The sequence below is a fragment of the Podarcis raffonei genome, chromosome 10 (assembly GCF_027172205.1).
Source record: "Podarcis raffonei isolate rPodRaf1 chromosome 10, rPodRaf1.pri, whole genome shotgun sequence".
NCBI classification, from domain to species: Eukaryota; Metazoa; Chordata; class Lepidosauria; order Squamata; family Lacertidae; genus Podarcis; species Podarcis raffonei.
Genome location: NC_070611.1, coordinates 47,893,981 through 47,914,392, shown reverse-complemented (window position 1 = coordinate 47,914,392; position 20,412 = coordinate 47,893,981). Strand labels below are relative to the sequence as shown.

The 20,412-nt window shown below is 44.7% G+C and overlaps 1 protein-coding gene across 1 annotated transcript; it reads left to right on the top strand.

The window, feature by feature from the left end:
• The first annotated feature begins 319 nt into the window (after positions 1 to 319).
• GALR3 (galanin receptor 3) lies at positions 320 to 8,642 on the top strand. The gene is made up of 3 exons (XM_053407089.1): positions 320 to 789; positions 5,219 to 5,591; positions 6,816 to 8,642. The coding sequence occupies exons 2-3, from the start codon at positions 5,242 to 5,244 to the stop codon at positions 7,684 to 7,686; spliced, it is 1,221 nt and encodes a 406-aa protein (XP_053263064.1). The 5' UTR covers positions 320 to 789; positions 5,219 to 5,241; the 3' UTR covers positions 7,687 to 8,642.
• Positions 8,643 to 20,412: the final 11,770 nt, after the last annotated feature.

The window sequence follows — 20,412 nt, the reverse complement described above, 5'->3', positions numbered from 1 at the left end:
TTCACCATTGGCTATCAAGATGGTTTTGGAAATACGTTCTTTGGCTGTAGCTGCAGAAGTGATCTTGCCACTTAAAAGCTGGCGGTAAAATATGCAGCACTCGTAGAGAGGGTGTGGAGGGCAACCCGTGATATATGGATATATATTCACATCTTCATGCCTGTGGATCCCTGAAGAATAGAACCAGCTGTGTCAGGAAAGGAGGCTAGCAGAGAGATCAGATAGATAGATAGATAGATAGATAGATAGATAGATAGATAGATATAGATAGATAGATAGATAGATAGATAGATAGATAGATAGATAGATAGATGATAGATAGGCAGATAAAATAGATTAGGTAGGTAGATAAGCAGATAGACATTTAGATTAGGAAGGTAAGTAGGTAGATCGACAGGCAGCTAGATAGTACTGGAGATCTGGCCATAGGAGGGTTAACACCCAACCAAACCTCAAGGAAAGAAAAAAAGGATCAATGGGCTTGGCACAGCAAGAGCAGGAGAGGGGGAGCAGAGATCTAGAGAGAGACATCAAGGGAGGAGAGAGAGAGAGAGAGAGAGAAAGAAGAAAGCAGATGCAGCAAGGTGGATGCACTGAGAAGTAGCTAAGAGGAAGAGGCACAGGGAAGACCTACTGAGCACCTCAACTTGCAGAGTCCCCTCCGGGCAGTTTCTTTTCCCTTGCCACTGGAGAGAAGCAGGGCAAGGGCTTCTTCGTGTTGCCCAAGCATCGGTGCCGGATAGCGAAGACTCGAGGGAGGCCAGGGGGATCTCGCCTCTTTCCTAACAAGTGAGTACACAGCTTTTGAGAAGTAAAACAAAAAATAGAAATGGTATCGAAACAAGGGGAGGGTTCCCTGTCTCCCCCCAATGTGGCTCTAAGGGAGTTTTTCAAGACGGTGTGTGTGTGTGTGTGTGTGTGTGTGTGTGTGTGTGTGTGTGGAGTTCCTCCTAGAGTGGCCAAATTCAGTAGGCAAGGCTCCTGCCTGCTTTTAATTGCTGTACCGAAGGGAGAATTTCAGCAGATGCTGCTTCACTCTCTTCTATTCTTCAGAGGCAGGGAAGTAAGAGATCGGAAAGGGCTGCGTCTTTATTCCAGCTCAGAGACAGTTCTGTTCAGTGTGAGGCAGATGGGCTGGAACGGGAGGCGGGGTGGAAATGACACCTTCCACAGTGGGACAGGTGAACAGTCAGAGTCTGAGCATCTTCTCTTTGGGCAAGCGATGAACAGCTGTGGATATGTTATGGCTTTACTTTAACGATGTATTTGAATGTTGGGTGTTTTGTAGCTATATTGTAGCTTCTATCTTATAAGCTCTGCCATATGATTTATAAATATACAGTTTCTTCATTGTTATACTTGGCTTACAAGGGTTATTATGTACGCAACCCTTTGCAATAAGGAAATGACTATTCTTTTAAAGAAAGAATGATCTTGTGGAGAGAACGAGTGCAGTCTGGAAGCAAGCGGGGGTGGGGGGCTCAAGAGAATTCTGGGAAGGAGGGGCAAAGGCACAAACCTTGCTCACACAGCAGTCTTTCTGGTATACATGCGGAAAGGCTTAAAGGCTAAAGAGGCAAGTCACAGCTGAAACAAAACAGCATTCTTCCTCCTGTAGCAATGATCTATCCTTTCCCCCTACCCACTCTCAGTTTTGTAGAGGTTGCTAATGTTTTATATTTTAATTATGAGTGTAGCTGATGCATGACACAAACATTACAGTAGAAATTAAAAGCCATGTTCAATGTTAATCTTCAGCATGCTATAAAACCATGTGAGTTCCACCCAACCCCAGCTCTGAGTGATTCCCACCCCCTCCCAAATTCCGAAAATGGCATCTTAACATCGCAAAGTCTTTCTGATTCTGAATCCTCTACTAAACCATATGTGATTTTATTGGCTGCTCGGATGGATCAAACTTCATATCTCCAAGCTGTGTGTGTTCTGTTCAAGAAAGCTGCCATACTCAACCCAGCTAGGGACAGGGCACCCATTTGTGTACAACCCCAAATTCGCAACAAATGGGGTGGTTGGACTCATTTTGTCACAAGCAGCACCTGGAATATTGCACGCCACCATAAGCCACTTACATGTGGGTTGATTGGTAGCGTTCAAATAATTCGCTTCTGCTTGCAGCAAATAAAATCATTCATTCACCCAGAGCAGGGAAAAGCAATATAAAAACAGCTGCTACAGGCAAGGCAGTTGTGTGCATCAGATCATACTGCAGCCTTTGCCAAACTTGTTCCTTCCAGGTGTTTTGGACTAGAATTCCCATCAGCCCCTGCTGGCACGGGGTGCAGCTTTAGTCCAAAAACTAGTCTAGAGTAAATGATTTACTACCACAGCCTAATGATGCTAAGATTGGAGATAGATTATAACTTTTTGTTATCTTTAAAACAATTCCAGTACAGAGGCAGACTGGGAAAGATTTCAACTTAATAAGCTTGCTGAAAAGGGAAGGTCTATAGGCATCAAAAAGACAACAGAAATGGTGCCAATCTAGTATTCTATTGCAAATATTAGTATTATGCAGCTTGAAGCAATAGGATGAATCAAAACTCTAGGAATAAAAATTGTCCATACCCAAAATATGGTTTTAAAGCTTTACTAACAGAACTTTGTTCAAACAGTCACAAAAACAAATAATGATACATCCGAATAGTTACATAAAATCATGTTTGCCCAAGGACAGGTTCAGCTTCTTACAAATATGAAATACTATTTATAATCAGAGCTGATGCACAGAGCTCTCTCTCCCACATCCATTAACCTGGAGGCTGTTTTCTTCCCAGGGGAGACATTAGAACACCTTTGTCTTCACCTTTGGCTTGAGAACACAGACTCCCTCAAAATGGTGATTTGTAACTGAATAAACCTCCCATGTGATTTACAGTTAAACACCAAGTGAGAGAGCAGCAGAGATACATCCTAAGTTAATGATCAACCTATTGCTCAGAAAGCTCTTCAATGGAATTTCTCCAGTGTTCCCTTTAGCAATACATATTCAGAGTCATTTTCCATTTCAATGTACAATTAAACAATTATACTTAACATATTCAAAAGGAAGGAATTCCAAAGGGTAGGTGCTACCATGCTAAAGTCCCAATTCCTACTTTGTGTGGGATAGTTCTCCTGATAAGATGGTATCTGCAGGAGGCTTCCTGTTTCCAGTTCGCCAGGAACGGAGTCTCCCAACACTGTGGGAGCGAGACAGACCAAGATAATCAGATAATGATGGGGGAATTTCATTATCTGCATTCCTCTTTGGTTGGAAGAGGAACCAGGCTCTCATCGCAGTTTGCCTGGCAGTCTGGCACTCGCTTCCCCATGGAATGTGAGGGCAGGCAAAGGCACTAGGTGCACGGAGCACTCCTGCTGCCATGACCCCCGCCCCACCAATCCCATTCCTGGAAGCACAGGTTACCCTGCAGGAATTCAGCAGGTTCAGATTTCCTGGATGAAGATACAGTCTGCAGGTGGGGAAAGTTGCATCTGTTCAACATGCCACTGTTAAAAGTGCAGAGGGAGGAAATACAACCTTAAAAGAGATACTTCAACTCCAGTCTATGATTAATCAACAACCTCAAAATGCAATCCAGGCCTGCCCTCCCTTTTCACCACCATTCTCTTTAAATGTTCTGTTCCCTCCTTCCAGCTTTTTCCAGGCTGGTTGCAGCAGCTGAGTCCTGTCAAACAAAGGTGGGCATTTTAATTCACCAAAACAAGAGGCTTAAGAGCTTTGGGGACGTAATGAACTAAAGAGGGTCAAGTGGTGATTGGCAGAGGCTTTCTCCACGATGGATTGGCGGTCAGGGTTAAGGCTTGTGCCTGCTGAAGGAGAAAGGGGTCTTGAACCCAGACACCCAGAGTGACCTAGAGTTAATCCAGTCTCATGCCAATGTAATCTGAGCCATTTACATCACAGAGGAGCTTTACAGATCCTGATGTCACTGTTAAATTAACTTGTTTCATGCTGCTACCCAACAGAGTCTGATAAGTGCAAGTTGCCTGCCCTAACCCATTCCTGAACATTCCATTTAATGCAATTTCAAATGCACAGAATTTGACCAATCCAGGCTAACGGGCAAGTAAGGAACTGGGAACTAACTCTAGTATCTTACCCTCACTGGAGTTGCATTGGTGTGTGAGGGGACATTGGTTGTGTTTGATGCATCATGATCTAATATAATCTTTCCTGCTTATTGGAGCTGTGGCTGGCATATGGATTCAGTTCTCAAGACACGATACAGAAGTGCTTAGGCAGAATAATAGCAGACTCTTCACTTGAGCACGGTACATTAAGGCTTGAATCCATTGTGTCTAAAATATGCTCAGATTGTCAATCCAGTGCATGCTTTCTGAAATGGCTATTTGTACAAGATTTGGTTGATAAAGAGATTCTTAGGAGCAAATCGCATACCCGATATATAAATTATCATATGAATGACAAAAGTCTTTTGATACCTCTTATTATGATCCGCAAAAAAAAGTACAAGACCCTTATAATTCTCACAGTTCAGGCTGTATTAAGTTAATGGCATCAACTGATAATGGCCTCCCATTCTTGAAATTCTGAAAACTTTGGGCAATTAGCTTCGGGAATTTTAGTCCTTAATGTGAGTGGTCCATTTGCCATGTACCTGCCAGGGTTTGGGAGAACCATTTTAAGGCCGTCTTTAACCATCATCAAAAGGTTCCTATAACTTGCAGCTATATCTGCCTCCTGGTATTCCTGAATGGGCAATCAACAGGTCCAGATGATATATGAAACAACATCAACCTCTTGGTTGGCTACTCTTTTTTTCACTTATTGATAAATCTGGGCTATTTCCCCACTTGTTAATAAAACGTGACTGAAAGCAATCTTGTGTGTGTGGTACAATTTTATAATGGTATGATGGTGTCTTTATCAGTGTCTTTATGGTATGATTCTGTGTGCGCGCATGCACACGAGAGAAAAATGGAATTATGTGTATGCTTGCTGTGTGTGTGTGCTGGTGAAGAAGGTAGAGCTGGAGGAGTGAATATCCTGAGCAGGGATAAATTGGGATACAAGAGACAATGGAAGACAAGGTCCTGGAGAGCTTTGAAGGGACAAGAAGCGTGTGCAGGATCTGGGAGCGGACAGGAAACTAGTGCAGGGATATGAGGCAGGGCTTGTCCCATGATTTGCTACTTTTACCTCTGTTCATTTCATCTCTTCCTCTTTCGCCAGGCCCCTTTCTCTCAGATGGGGAGATGCCAGACAGCTGGAACACATCTTCAGACAGCGTAGAAGCACGAACTGCAGGCATTATTGTGCCGGTGGTCTTCTCCCTCATCTTCTTCGTGGGCACAGTAGGGAACGGCTTGGTGCTGGCTGTGCTGCTGCGCAATGGACAGGTGAAATACAACACCACCAACCTGTTCATCCTTAACCTGGCGGTGGCGGACCTGTGCTTCATTGTCTTCTGTGTCCCCTTCCAGGCCACCATCTACACGCTGGATGGATGGCTCTTTGGTGCCTTTGCCTGCAAGGCAGTGCACTTTCTCATCTACCTCACCATGTATGCCAGCAGTTTCACCCTGGCAGCTGTCTCTGTGGACAGGTAAGTACAAGCACTCCTTCTCTCTGGCATGTCTCCCTCTCTGTCCTCCAAACCAATATATTGCTTGATCAGTAGAAGGAGTCTACTTCTTCCATAGGAAGGAGTAGAGGACAAAGGACCTTGCTCCTTTGAATACCTTTCAGGGATGGGAGAGAAATTTGATCCACTTTGCATTTAAAGGTGAACCTACCAAATTTGCACTTGGGAACAGAAACACCGCTCTGTTTCCAAAGTCACGCTTTTCTGAATTTTGCAGTCAGTTTTCCAGCGTACAAAGATGCATATACTAAAGTAAAGTGTGTATTAAAATGCACGCATCACCAAAAATAGCATTGTATTAGGGAAGATTGGTTATAAGAAAAGATTGCATGGAAAAATATTTATAGCAGGAGACATTTTCACTAAAATGCTGATGAATTTCCATGATGATTTAAAATAAATGAATGAATCTTAAATTGCTGCAAACTGTGGAGAGCTGAATTTGATACCAGAAAAATGAAAGATCCTTCCAAACCTGCTCCACATACATTTTCTCAATACCCTTTCTCAAGTTTTCTCCATTCCTTTGTCCTTAACAACCTAATCCCACTTAGCACCTCTTGCTGTTTCTGCATAGGGGGCACCTTAATAAATTTGTGCCTGAACATGCAATCTCCCAGTTCACTTGGATTCTTGGCATTCCTCAGGCATATGTGTTTCTGCACTCAGTTTTCTGTATTGAAGGAGGAAGGAAACACATTGAAGGAGGAAGGAAACGCATTGTACACATATGAAAAACTTTGTGAATTATGGAAGCTCTTCCTAGATCTGCATAAGTTGTTGTGGGCCCCAATTTGGAGTTTTCGTTGGCAGTTTAAGCTTAAGGAGTTTTGGGAAGAGCCTAGAAAATAACTCTGTTGGCTTGTCACCAAGGTCACATCTTCACCAGGCATTTAAAGCACATAGCCTCCCTCAAAGAATCATGGGAACCGTAGTTTACCCCCTCACAGAGCTACCATTCCCAACACACACAATAAACAACACTTCCCAGGATTCTTTGGGGGAAGTCATGTGCTTTTTCAACATATGGTATGGCTGTGACCTGAGATAATATGTGGAAATGAGAATAAGGAGGTGAGGCACTGAAGCAACCATAGGAAAGGGAAGGTGATGTTTTTTGGGCTTCTCAAAATTTATTGTGTTCAAGAAACTAACCCCTTTACCCCACACCCACTCTGCTTCCAGGTATCTGGCTATCCGTTACCCCCTGAAATCCCGGGATCTCCGGACCTCTCGCAATGCAGCTCTTGCCATTGTAATGATCTGGACGCTGTCACTGCTTTTTGCAGGACCGTATCTCAGCTACTACCAAATAGTCCTCTACCAGGAGGTGCCCATCTGTGTCCCTATTTGGGAGGACCAGCGCCGCAAGATCTTGGACATCCTCACCTTCGTATTTGGCTACGTCCTCCCAGTCTTTGTTGTCAGCCTGGCTTACGCTAGGACAATTAAGTTCTTGTGGACTGCTGTAGATCCCATTGAGAGGATCTCGGAGTCCCGTAAAGCCAAGCGCAGGGTCACCAAGATGATCATAGCAGTGGCCGTCCTCTTCTGCCTGTGCTGGCTGCCCCACCACCTAGTGATCTTGTGCTTCTGGTTTGGCTATTTCCCCTTTAACCGGGCCACCTACGCCTGCCGCTTGGCTTCCCATTGCCTGTCCTACGCCAATTCTTGCCTCAACCCAATTGTCTACGCTCTCATCTCCAAGCACTTCCGCAAGAGATTCAAGCAGGTCTTCACCTGCCTCCTCATCCAGGACAAGAACAAGAAGAGGCGAGCAGGCAACAAGGTCCACGTAGCCAATGTCAACAATGGTTTAGCCAACCATACGGCAGGCTTCTGTGGAGGGAACACAGAGGTAACCCAACTCCATGAGGAAAATATCCGATGCTACCAGGGCCTGTTGCTGAAAGAAACTGAAGGGGGGGTGCCTGAGGCATGGTCTCATCAGTTAGAAGACACAGCCATCTCGGATCAGAGAGAGCTAATGAATGAAGAAGGTTCTGGGGCAACTGACAACAATCAACTGGCTGTGACAACACACGAGGGACTGTAACCTACTAATTATCCATGGCAGATTATTTAAATGGAGGGCGGTGCCTCTTAGCATCACAGTCCTATCCCCATCAGCATCAGATGTGGAATGGGTTGGCTTTAGATAGCTTTTCTCAAAACACACAAACTACCCAGAATTTCTCAATGAGAATATCAACGTTTCCCAGCTGAGACTGCATTTTAATGGTTCCATTTACACCCTGTCCTTGGGTAATGGCTACAAAAACTATTAATGAAGCCACCAACTGGTTGTAGAAATAAGGGGTGCCTTGAGATGTACCCAGCAGTGAAGGGATGGTCAGTTGGGTCAGAGAATTTATTAATGTCTCTTGACAAAAGTGGGTGGTCCCAGACTAGCTAATGGCGATGGTGGTAAAACATGAAAAAGCCATCCCTAGATCTGGAAGATCTCGCTGAATAATTACAAACTGGTGGCAAACAACCTCTTTCTCGGCAAAGATCTTCAGCGGGTAGTTGCTGACCAGATCCAGGCATGCTTGGATGAGACTGCTTTTCTGGATCCAATTCAGTCAGGTTTCAGGCACTGAAACAACATTGGGCACCCTGTATGATTACCTTTATCAGGAGAGAGATAAGAGAAGGGTGATGCTGTTCTTCCCCTTGAACTCTGGTTTGCTTTTGATACCATTGAGCATGGTATCCTTCTGGACCTTCTGTCAGAATGGAAAGTGGGTGTCACTGTTTTGTGGCGGTTCCTCTCCTGTTTGGGTGGTCCACTTCAAAAAGTGATGCTTAGAATTATTGTTCAGTCCTGTGGAGCCTTCATTGTGGGCTTTCAGAGGGATTCATCATATACCCCCATGGATTTACTGAATCAGTGCCTGACTGCAGTAAACAACTGGATGAGGGAAAACAACTGAAACTCAATCCAGTTAAAACAAAATAATTTTTCCCCTTCCAGTAGCACCTTAGAGACCAACTAAGTTTGTTATTGGTATGAGCTTATCTGAAGAAGTGTGCATGCACACGAAAGCTCATACCAATAACAAACTTAGTTGGTCTCTAAGGTGCTACTGGAAGGGAATTTTTTTTAATTTTGTTTCGACTATGGCAGACCAACACAGCTACCTACCTGTAACTCAATCCAGCTAAGTCAGAGATACTGCTACTACGTGGGTCCTTGGTCCAGGTAGGTGATGTGCAACTGGATCTCCCCACTTTATAATCAGATGCACAGATTGGGGATACTCCTTGTTCCATTGCTGTCACAGGAGATGCAAATGGTATAGAATGCCTTCTTTCAGCTCTACCTGTTGGCTCAGCTATGACCTATGGCTGGGTTGCTGCAATGCACTGTATGTGGAGCTGCCTTTGACAATGGTTTGGGGAAACTGCAGCTGGGGCAAAATTCAGCAGCCAGTTTATTGGTGGAGACCAGGTGCTTTGAACATGTAACACCAATTCTGGCTTGATTACAGAGGATACCAATGTGTTTCTTGGTTCAATTCAAAGTGCTGATTCTGACTTGTAAAGCCTTATACAGATTGGGATCCCATTTTCTACAAGACCCCTCTTCCCATATGAGCCTGACTGGAGCCTGAGGTCATCATCAGAGGCCTTATTCTATGTTGTCCAGAACAGGTCTTCTCAGTACTGGCTCCCACATCTGTGAGGTGCTTTCCCCAGAGTGGCTTGCCTGGCATCAACACCAATGTATTTTCATTGCCAGATGAAGCTGTCTTTCTTCCCCTGGGCAGTATTAATTTCTGCAGCAGTTGATGGTATTTTAGCTAGTTAATTCTTTGGTGGGGAGCATGGAGTGGGGGCGGGATTTGTTATTTTGGGATGGTTGTTGTTGTTGAGGAACATCAACACTTTTTGATGTTGCTACAAGTATTATAACTGGTTTTAAACATTTTTGTACCGTGTGCTGCTATTTTTGTACGTTGCTTTTGAGATGTTCTGTGGAAAGTGACTGATAAATTGAATAAATAATGATAATAAAAGCAAAAATACCTGGAAAGAGAAGTGGTTGTTGAGGTTTTTGTTTGTTTGATCAGCCCCTTCCTGCACTGATACACGTACATCCTGTGGATTGCTGCTTCCTCTTTGCCCCACCACCTCTGTCTTCAGACATGTCTGCTTTGTTTCCTCCCCTCCCCACAAGAGACCACATGTCTATTGAACCAAAAATTTGGTCAGTGCTTTTATTTTATATTTTTAAAGACTCTCTGCAATGTTTTTAAACACCAGGTTCGTGCTGTTCTGAGAAGCGAGGAAGTTGGCTTTCAGATTGACATGGGGGACGGCTGATAGCACAAATCTTGCTCCTGCTGAAAGCCAGAACACAGACCCACAACAAAATGCCATTGCGTGTGTCCACCAATCCCTTACAGGAATATGCCTACTATGGGCTCCATATGCCCTTTTTCTTGTGCATTCATGATTATTTGTGCTCATGACAGAATCAATGTGGTTATATGCGATCCCGCTGTCTGACTGTTTACGCTTGCAAAAGTTTTGAGGCGGGCATACTGCTTCATTTCCAAATAATTTGTGTCCCATAGTTTCCTGCTGAAATCCTGTAACTTTTCATACTGCAACCATTCTGGGTTTGTGTGCCCTGCTTTTGCAGCACTATAGTGTAAGAATGTCAGGTTGGCAAGAATGCAATAACATGGGGAAAGCATCACTGAAGAACTATGAAAGCAGAATGATGGGTGGATGGTCCAGTATAAACCCACCACTAATGTACTTATTATCTTATGCATTGCAGCCTGCGTGAAAGACACGAATCAGGAGGGACCCAGAGGTGCTGAAGGATTCAGGCTCAGAGCTTGAACATTTGAGGGGGGGGGGCAAGGAGAAATTTCCGGGGAATAGGAAAGGAAAGTGTGTCTTCCCCACTCTTGCTTCTGTATGTGTGCATGTACCATGCTGAGCATGTTTGCTTGGGAGTAGAGTCTGTTATCAGATTCAGTAGTATGCACTTAGGTAACCATGTTTAGAATCATGCTTTGGGTTCAGATCAATGCAGCTGGCTTCCAAGTAGACATGGTTAGAACAAGATTGGTAGATCAGGGGAAAGCTGTGGTCATAGCGTATCTTGACTTTTGACAAAGTCTCCCATGGTATTCTTGTGAGGAAGCTGGTAAAATGTGGGTTGAACGAGGTAACTGTTAGGTGGATTTGTAGCTGGTTGACTTATCAAACCCAAAGAGTACTCACTTGTCATGGTTCCTTGTCATCCTGGAAAAAAGAGATAAGTGGGGTGCCGCAGGGTTCTGTCCTGGGCCTGTTGTTCAACGTCTTTATAATTGACTTGGATGAAGGAATTGAGGGGATGCTCATCAAATTTGCAGATGACATCAAACTAGGAGGGGTAGTTCATGCCACAGAAGACAGTATCAGAATTCAAAGTGACATCAACAGACTGGAGAACTGGGCCCAAGCTAACAAAATGAATTTCAGTAGGGACAAATGTAAGGTTGTACACTTAGGCAAGAAGAACCAGATGCACAAATATAAGATGGGAGACACCTGGCTTACTAGCAGTACCTGTGAAAAGGATCTAGGGGTCTTAGTGGACCGTAAGCTTGTCATGAGTCAACAGTGTGATGCAACAGCAAAAAAAAGCTGATGCTTACTATGCTGCATCAACAGAAGTATATTGTCCAGAGTCCAGATCAAGGAAAGTAACAGTACCACTCTGTTCTGCCTTGGTCAGACCAAATCTGGAATGCTGTGTCCAGTTCTGGGCACCACAATTTAAGAAGGATGTTGACAAGCTGGAATGTGTGCAAAGGAGGGCAACCAAGATAATCAAGGGTCTGAAAACCAAGGCTTATGAGGAACAGTTGAAGGAGCTGGGTATGTTTAGCCTGGAAAAGAGGAGACTGAGAGATATAATAAAGGTAAAGGTAAAGGTGTTGGGATACTGCCAGGGAGACAAAGTCCATCTGAGCCCCCAAGCCGGCTGCCGGACGATCCATCGATCTCCTGTAGACATGCAGTATCAGCAATTAGCGACACGAAGCCTCAGAAATAGATTGCCACATTCCTAGGCTGGTGCACACTCTATCAGCAGAATTCACACAGCGAAAGATGCACAGCAGGAGAGCATATTTACAAGTTTATTCAGCGTTGGTCAGAACAAAGAAAAAACATGACTGCCTGCTTCGGTATGCTCAGGCAACAAGAGAGAAACGAAAGCAACAGAAAACATAAACATCCTGTGAACAGGAAATGCGCAGGCTGTGACACAAACACCCCTGACTATTAGGTCCAGTCGCGGACGACTCTGGGGTTGCAGCGCTCATCTCGCTTTATTGGCCGAGGGAGCCGGCGTACAGCTTCTGGGTCATGTGGCCAGCATGACTAAGCCGCTTCTGGCGAACCAGAGCAGGGCATGGAAACGCCATTTACCTTCCCACCCGAGCGGTACCTATTTATCTACTGGCACTTTGATGTGCTTTTGAACTGCTAGGTGGGCAGAAGCAGGGACCGAGCAATGGGTGCTCACCCCGTCGCGGGGATTCGAACTGCCGACCTTCTGATTGACAAGTCCTAGGCTCTGTGGTTTAACCCACAGTGCCACCCGCGTCCCAAGAGATATAATAACCATCTTCAAAAATATCTTAAGGGCAGTCACATGGAAGATGGTGGAAGCTTGTTTTCTCTTGCTCAAGAGGGTAAGACACAAACCAATGGCTTCAAGTTACAAGAAAAAAGATTCTGACATCAGGAAGAACTTTCTGACTGTAAGAGCTGTTCGACAGTGGAAGAGACTCGCTTGGGAGGTGGTGGACTCTCCCTTCCTTGGAGGTTTTCATGCACAGGTTTGATGACCATCTGTCATGGATGCTTTAGTTGAGATTCCTGCATTGCAAGTGGTTGGACTAGATGACCCTTGGCGTCCTTTCCAGCTCTGATATTATTTTTCTAAGGCTTTTCATGTGTGCAACTGATACGCATTGCAATTCAGTTCCTGTCTCCTCTCTCTTCTCTTTGAAAACTGCAGCATGATCAGGCCGTATTTGGAGGTTAATCCTTTGCCTCTTCCGTTTTGCTGCTTTGTATCAGAGGGCCTCATTTTCAATCCTGTTCCTACTAAGCCCCAACCAGAAGGAAAGCTGGCAGCTCATATAAATAGCTTATTATTCCAATTTCACCCCAGGAGCTATGGCTCAACAGAATAACTGTGAAGCTTGAGGGGAAGGGGGGATATGGAAACCTTCCTGCTTTTCTTACATTTTGTTATTGCCACTCCAACTCTCTGCTGGTTGATGGAAACAGAAGCTACAGATGGAAAAGGTCTAATCACTCATCAGGCTGACCTTTCCGCCAGCCATCTCCCCGCTCAGATTCGTTCTGAAGGCCGCATTGAACGCTTGGCTCACAGGCTAGAAAGAGGCAGGCAAGATTTTTATGACAGATGAAAGTTGTTTGAGACTTTGGTTCCTGAAGTTGCACACGTCTAGTTCTTTTGCCCCACTGCTGACGACGTTCAAATAGGTTGTCCGGGTTTTGGAAACAACGCAAAAGCTTTTCAAATCTGCTGTGGCAAAAGCAGGATGAAAAGTAATCCCTTTTCCAAATCGCCTTCAGTTTGCTGAAAACGCAATCATCTGTCCTCTGCCTACAATTTAATGTCCCCAGCCTGTTCCTGTGCACACAATATTGCTTACTCCACATCCCGGTGTGTTCCCAGTGCTAGTTTTTGGAGCTGCATTCACATGATGTTAGCCACAATCCATGTCAAACCTCTTCTTCCTGTTGTTGTTGACATTCAGAGACAATGGAGTGCACCTCCACAGGTGAAGTCAAACTGCTGCATTAGTAGCACTGAAGTGACCCCCCCCCCGGGGCACAAACCTGGATATGGAGGTCCTGGGCTGCCCAGATGACAAGAACCGCCCACCCCTCTCGGCCTCACTGGTGTGGTCCAAAGGAAAGCAGAGCAATCCGTTTGGCACTAGCTTGGCTTGTAGCAGTTGCTGGAAGGAGGCGTACAAGGCCCCATCCAACCATCTTAGGGACTCCACTCTGGATTTGTGTAGGGTTTGCTCCTTAGCCTTTTCATCTCCCAAAGATGCCCTGCAAGGCAGTGGAGGTTTAGGATTAAAGTTTTCCTTCTCCTAAATGGGCTATCTTCCCAAGTTGACAAGCCCCATCTGTCCCTGTAGTTTCTTGGCAAATACAGTGGTACCTCAGGTTAAGTACTTAATTCGTTCCGGAGGTCCATACTTAACCTGAAACTCTTCCTAACCTGAAGCACCACTTTAGCTGCCACGCCACCGGAGCCCGATTTCTGTTCCCATCCTGAAGCAAAGTTCTTAACCTGAAGCAGTATTTCTGGGTTAGTGGAGTCTGTAACCTGAAGTGTATGTAACCTGAAGCGTATGTAACCCAAGGTACCACTGTACGGCTGTTTGATGCATCCCCCCCCAAACCAGCATCAGTCTGCCTAGAAAAGTTAATCCTCTTTTCTTTGTATTTGAGCCAGGTGTGCACATTTAAGACAGCCATTGCAAATGCGCAGATAAACACAAATGCGCAGGTGACAACTTTGTGAATAGGAGCTTGGTGGGAGGTGTTCAGGGGCAGGGAAACCAAATAAGTCAGTTAGACATACTGAGGAGCTTCCTCTATGATCCACATTCACACTATACTTTGAAAGCACTACGATACCACTTTAAACACTCGTGGCTTCCCCCAAAGAATTGTGGGAGTTGTTCTTTGTTAAGGGTGCTGGGAGCTGTTAGGAGACTACAATTCCCAGAATTCCTTGTAAAGAGCAATTGATTGATAAACCCCCTCAGGGAATTGTATCTCTGGAAGGGGAATAGGGGTCCCCTAACGCGGGTGGCGCTGTGGGTAAAACCTCAGCGCCTAGGACTTGCCGATCGCATGGTTGGCGGTTCGAATCCCCGCAGCGGGGTGCGCTCCCGTCATTCGGTCCCAGCGCCTGCCAACCTAGCAGTTCGAAAGCACCCCCGGGTGCAAGTAGATAAATAGGGACCGCTTACCAGCGGGAAGGTAAACAGCGTTCCGTGTGCTGCGCTGGCTCGCCAGATGCAGCTTGTCACGCTGGCCACATGACCCGGAAGTGTCTGCGGACAGCGCTGGCTCCCGGCCTATAGAGTGAGATGAGCGCACAACCCTAGAGTCTGGCAAGACTGGCCCGTACGGGCAGGGCCACCTTTACCTTTTTAACAGCTCCCAGCACCCTTAACAAAGAACAGCTCCCATAATACTTTGGGGGAAGCCATGAGTGTTTAAAGTGGTATAATAGTGCTTTAAATATATAGTGCAGATGGGTTCTAGGTGAGGGATAGCTCATGCTTCTATCCCAGGGGTCAGCAACCTATGGCCCATGGGGGTTGTTTAACTGGCCCATGGACCCCTGCTGCCCGATTGGGGAGCCCCAACGCCTGCTCAGTTGGCTCCTGTGTGCCGTGCTAAACCGGCGTAGAGCAGAGCAGGGACTGCCTTCTGCGATGCTGGCCGGCTTCCCATTGGCTGCAAGAAGCTCCTGCAGCCACTCGGAAGCTGTGCACGCCTCCTCTGCGCCAAAAGGAGCACCAGAAACAGCATTTGCACATGCATGCGCACACACTCTGGCCCACCGCGGCATCTGTGGGACCGTGAACTGGCCCAAGCCACAAAAACTTCGCCAACCCCTGTTCTATCCTCTGCCTATGTGGAGTGGGAGGTGGGCAAGCCAGCCTGCCGTCTGGGATTCAGTATTGTAACTGGAAGTGAAAGAGACACAGAGGCTTAGCTTGTTCTCCGTGATAAACCAAAGCTATGGCTTGGGTTCCTCCCCACCTCCCACCTCCCCCCAAATGATTAGGAGCAAGACCTCTTGGATGGAGCCTTCCACCTCACACTAAGCCTATATGTCTGTGTAAACAAACATTACATCTTAAGCAATGGTATTGGTTTTCACTGCAGTGACCTTAATTGCAGAAAAACCAAAACCAAGATAGACACTGGATCAGATCCCCAAGACCTCTCAACATTCAGAGAACAGTATGTGCATAGCCATATGAAGGTAACAGGCTCTGTGCAGTTGTTCAAACACCATTTTGTAGGCAAGCATGCTAAAGAAAAATGTAGCATATTTTTTATATTAGGGTGGCCATGTACAGTGGTACCTCAGGTTAAGAACTTAATTCGTTACGGAGGTCCGTTCTTAACCTGAAACTGTTCTTAACCTGAAGCACCACTTTAGCTAATGGGGCCTCCCGCTGCTGCTGTGCCACCGCTGTTCTCATCCTGAAGCAAAGTTCTTAACCCGAGGTATTATTTCTGGGTTAGCGGAGTCTGTAACCTGAAGCATATGTAACCTGAAGTGTCTGTAACCCGAGGTACCACTGTATATATCACCAAAAATAACAAATTAATCGTCATAAAAGGACACATATTCGCCTAAAATTTGCATATGCTAAGATATAGCTTTTGAAACAGAAATAAAGAAGAGGAATGCATGGTTTTAAAAAGAACAAAAGAAGACTCAGATTTGCATAACATTTTTATGTTCCTATCGGCATATACCACACATTTCATATGTGCATATTTAGAAATAATTACTGTCAGGAGTAGGAGTAGCAATAAAATCACCAGTGTCAGTGAAGTTAACACTTTATTCAAAGAAACCAAAACAGCATAGGCCTAGTAAGAACAGCAACTCTTCCTAATAAGCCTTGGCCCCAATGAGACAGTTGTGAGGACTCAAGGTCCCCGCCTTCCCACTGGTCTCTAAGGCTCTTCTCCTGGGACTCAGCTATACAACTGCAAACAAAACATTTAGAATGTGTTTTAAAGTGCGATATACAAATGTGGCACTAGATGGCGACAGTGAGCTATGCAAAATTCAATGTATTTTTCAAAACTTTTTTTAAAAAAAGCATTTTCACAGCATTTTTAAAATATGTGTGTAGATTCCACCTCGGTTCCTTCCCAAGCAACCCAAAGCTCTGCTGCCTTGTATCTTGTTGCTCTGTCCTCTTTGAACCCCTTTGGATTCTGGGAGACCAGGGGGGAGGGGAGCTGGTTACAGCAAGAGGGCGAGACTCCCTGGATTCTTCAGAAGCCTGCTGCATCTCTGTCTCCTAGCCCTCCTTCTGTCCTGCCTGTGTCTGCCTCTCATTCCGGATGGCTGTCACTGCAGTGGGCTGTGACCAGGTGATGGATTTACCTCTGTCTGTTGTCCAGGCTCTGACTGCTGATAAGCAATTCCAAGGCTTCTTGGTGCTCTTTATCTTCAAATTGAACAGCTGTTCAAACAGAGGTCTGTACTCTGCAAAATAAGATACAGTGTCACCCTATTGTATGTATTTCCCCCCTGCTCTTCCTTGTTGTTGTTAGTCGTGTCCGACTCTTCGTGACCCCATGGACCAGAGCATGCCAGGCACTCCTGTCTTCCACTGCCTCCCGCAGTTTGGTCAGACTCACACTGGTAGCTTCAAGAACACTGTCCAACCATCTCGTCCTCTGTCGTCCCCTTCTCCTTGCACCTTCCATCTTTCCTAACATCAGGGTCTTTTCCAGGGTCTTCTCTTCTCATGAGGTGGCCAAAGTATTGGAGCCTCAGCTTCAGGATCTGTCCTTCCAGTGAGCACTCAGGGCTGATTTCCGTAAGAATGGATAGGTTTGGTCTTCTTGCAGTCCATGGGACTCTCAAGAGTCTCCTCCAACACCATAATTCAAAATTATGAATTATGAATCTTCCTTACTCATCCCCAATTTTCCTCTGTCACTATACAGCTCCTTTGGGCATAAGGGTGTTACTCCAAATACATAATTATGAATTTGTTTATTTTGACCGTTCAGGGGCTTTGATGGTTTTGGTTTGGCTTCTGAATAATTATTGTACAGTCTTCCCTTTTAATAATCAGAGCTATGTGCAATAGACTTTCATCTTCTCCCATAATAAATAATTTCCTCTAGTCTTCCTCTGAATTGCAGCCATTTTTTTCAACATCCTGTGGCCAATATGATTCACACAGCCCTGTACATTGTATGTTTACTTGGAAATAAGCCCCACTGAGTACCATGGGGCGTCCTCCCAAGTTATCATGCACAGTGTTTTGGTCTTAGATCTAAAGGTGATTTTGCAGGTGATGGTTCCACCATAGAAAGATGTGTTCCTCTCTGCTCTGTGAAGTCTTCAGTGATGATATGCAGCCTCCCAGCTAGAGTACTCAAAACAAAAATCCTGGCTCCTGTTCATGTGCAAATGTCAGTTCATTTCAATGTATGCTGTTTTTCTTTCTATATAAAAATAATAATCAGTATGGGTTAGCATTTGGATAGCACTAAGGCGAAAACTGGAAAAGGGACCAATTTAAATCTATCCGGCTGCCAGTCTAAAGAGATGCCCTTTTGTATCATCAATTCCTAATGATCTTGCCTAATCAAAGCAGTTGCTGAATGTTGCTTACATTCTCCAAATGGAATTCTTTGGGGAGGAACATGTCTCAGAACTGCAAAGTAGCTAGTTGTCACCATGGTGAAGCATTTTCAGATTGCAAGGAAGGAAAGAAGCAGAAAGTATCTTATTACAGGTATTATCCATGACTCATGGCTATTGCCAGGATGGTCAAAGATATGCACAGCAGCCCTTTGAATAAACGAGCCCTTTTTCATTTATTACTTTTTGCAATTTACAATTTTCTATCGTGCTTTTCCTCCCTAAGGAGATAAGAGTGGCGCACCAAAAAACAAAAACAAAACCCAACCCATTTTGGATGGCCACCTGTCATGGATGCTTCAGCTGATATTCCTGCATTGCAGGGGGTTCGATCACATGATCCCCGGGCTCCCTTTCAACTCTACAATTATATGGTTCTATGTAAAATTACAAATGGCTGTACCTGATTTTTTGACTTCCTGAATTTCAAAACATATATATGTTATATGCATGCAGTGCCGGAATTACATATAAGCTAAACAAGCTATAGCTTAGGGCCCCACTCTCTTGGGGCACCCCCAAAAAATGCAAAGGGAAAAAAACCTGGATGCACATTTCCAAAATATAAGATAAAAAAACAAATAAACCCTGAGTGAGCTTCAGGGTTGATTGGGGTGTGAACCTGGCCTAGGTCCAACGTGCAAACCCTGACACCTTCAGAGATGGGGGCAAAATCCGATTCAGTTCATACGTAAAGGCAAACTTGCTTTCCAAAACAAGATGTGAACCACCCTCCTCCCAAATTCATGCTAATTTGGAGTTTGCAGTACAGTGGTACCTCGGGTTACATATGCTTCAGGTTACATACGCTTCAGGTTACAGACTCTGCTAACCCAGAAATAGTACTTCAGGTTAAGAACTTTGCATCAGGATGGGAACAGAAATTGTGCTCCGGCGGCGCGGCGGCAGCAGGAGGCCCCATTAGCTAAAGTGGTGCTTCAAGTTAAGAACAAACCTCCAGAACGAATTAAGTACTTAACCCGAGGTACCATTGTACAGTTAAGTCTGCAACTTACATGCATTCAACTTGTGTGCATTATGTGTATAGCATATATTATATATATATATATATATATATATATATATGGGGGTGGAAAGGGGGCAGGCATCTGGGGAAAATACCTTTGGCAATCCCAGCCACTGTTGAGTCCAATGGGTTTTGACGATACGTGATTTTGGTTTAGGTGTGATCCCTGGAATGTAACTCCTGCAGGCTTACTGTATATGAATGAGTGTGTGTGTGTTTATTAGTGTTAAGTGTACATATAACTGCACATATTAGTGAAAATAATTAGTGAAAATAACATGCAAAAATGCTTTATAGTTGGGGAAATTGCATATGTTTATTAGGAGAAATTTGCACTAAAATTGCTGATGAATTTTCATGAGAACTTTTTTTGCAAAAATTGCAATCTGAATTGGAAAAATGAGAAACTGAGAGTAACAAAAATTGACATGTTTGCCCATCCCTACAAATCACCCTTTGCCAGCTCATATTTCAGTAACTGTCAGCTGATCCTAATAAAATGGGTAATATGCTATGTACTACTGGAGGTTTTTTGGGGGGAGGGTATTGGTATAAAAAATGTATCAACAGAACTGCCGACATTTTTGGACACACCTTGGGGGTATAGCTATGGACTCTGCAGTGTTGAGCCCTTGGACTTCTTTACCAGGTACCTCACTGGTTAAAATAAAATTGTACATTTTCTGAGAACCAAAGGAAATGACTGTGAAGAATTCAGTAGCTGCAGAACTGCAAAAGTTCATGCACTGTTCTGGGTTTTATGTAAAGATGACACACCAGTCAGCTAATTAACTGAGTATCAGAGAGGAGAACAAAGCTGACATCAGAATCCCTAGGGTGTGTGTGTGTGGATATTATAGGCTTTCTTTAAAGCCTACCCAAGGACTAGGACTGGGATTTGGGATCACACACATTGTACTGCCAGCCTTGATATGAATAATGCCAAAGACAAGGAGTAAGCAAACAGAAGCATGGGGAACCAAATGGGGGGGGGGGACATGTGAATAATTCATTGATCCCGCAGGCTAGAATCTATAATTCCAGCTAATGCAATAGAGAGCAGAAGCAGTGACTGTAATTAGAAAGAGAAGAAAATGATATTCCGTACGGGAGTCTGAAAGAGAGTGTACTCCAGGCCCTTGCTGCTTTAAAGTGGGAAAAGATATTGAGGGAGGGATGTCACAATACGTTTACAACAGGATGCTAAACCAGTCGCCGTTGATGGCTCTATTCACACATACATGCTGCCAGCATGGAGGTTT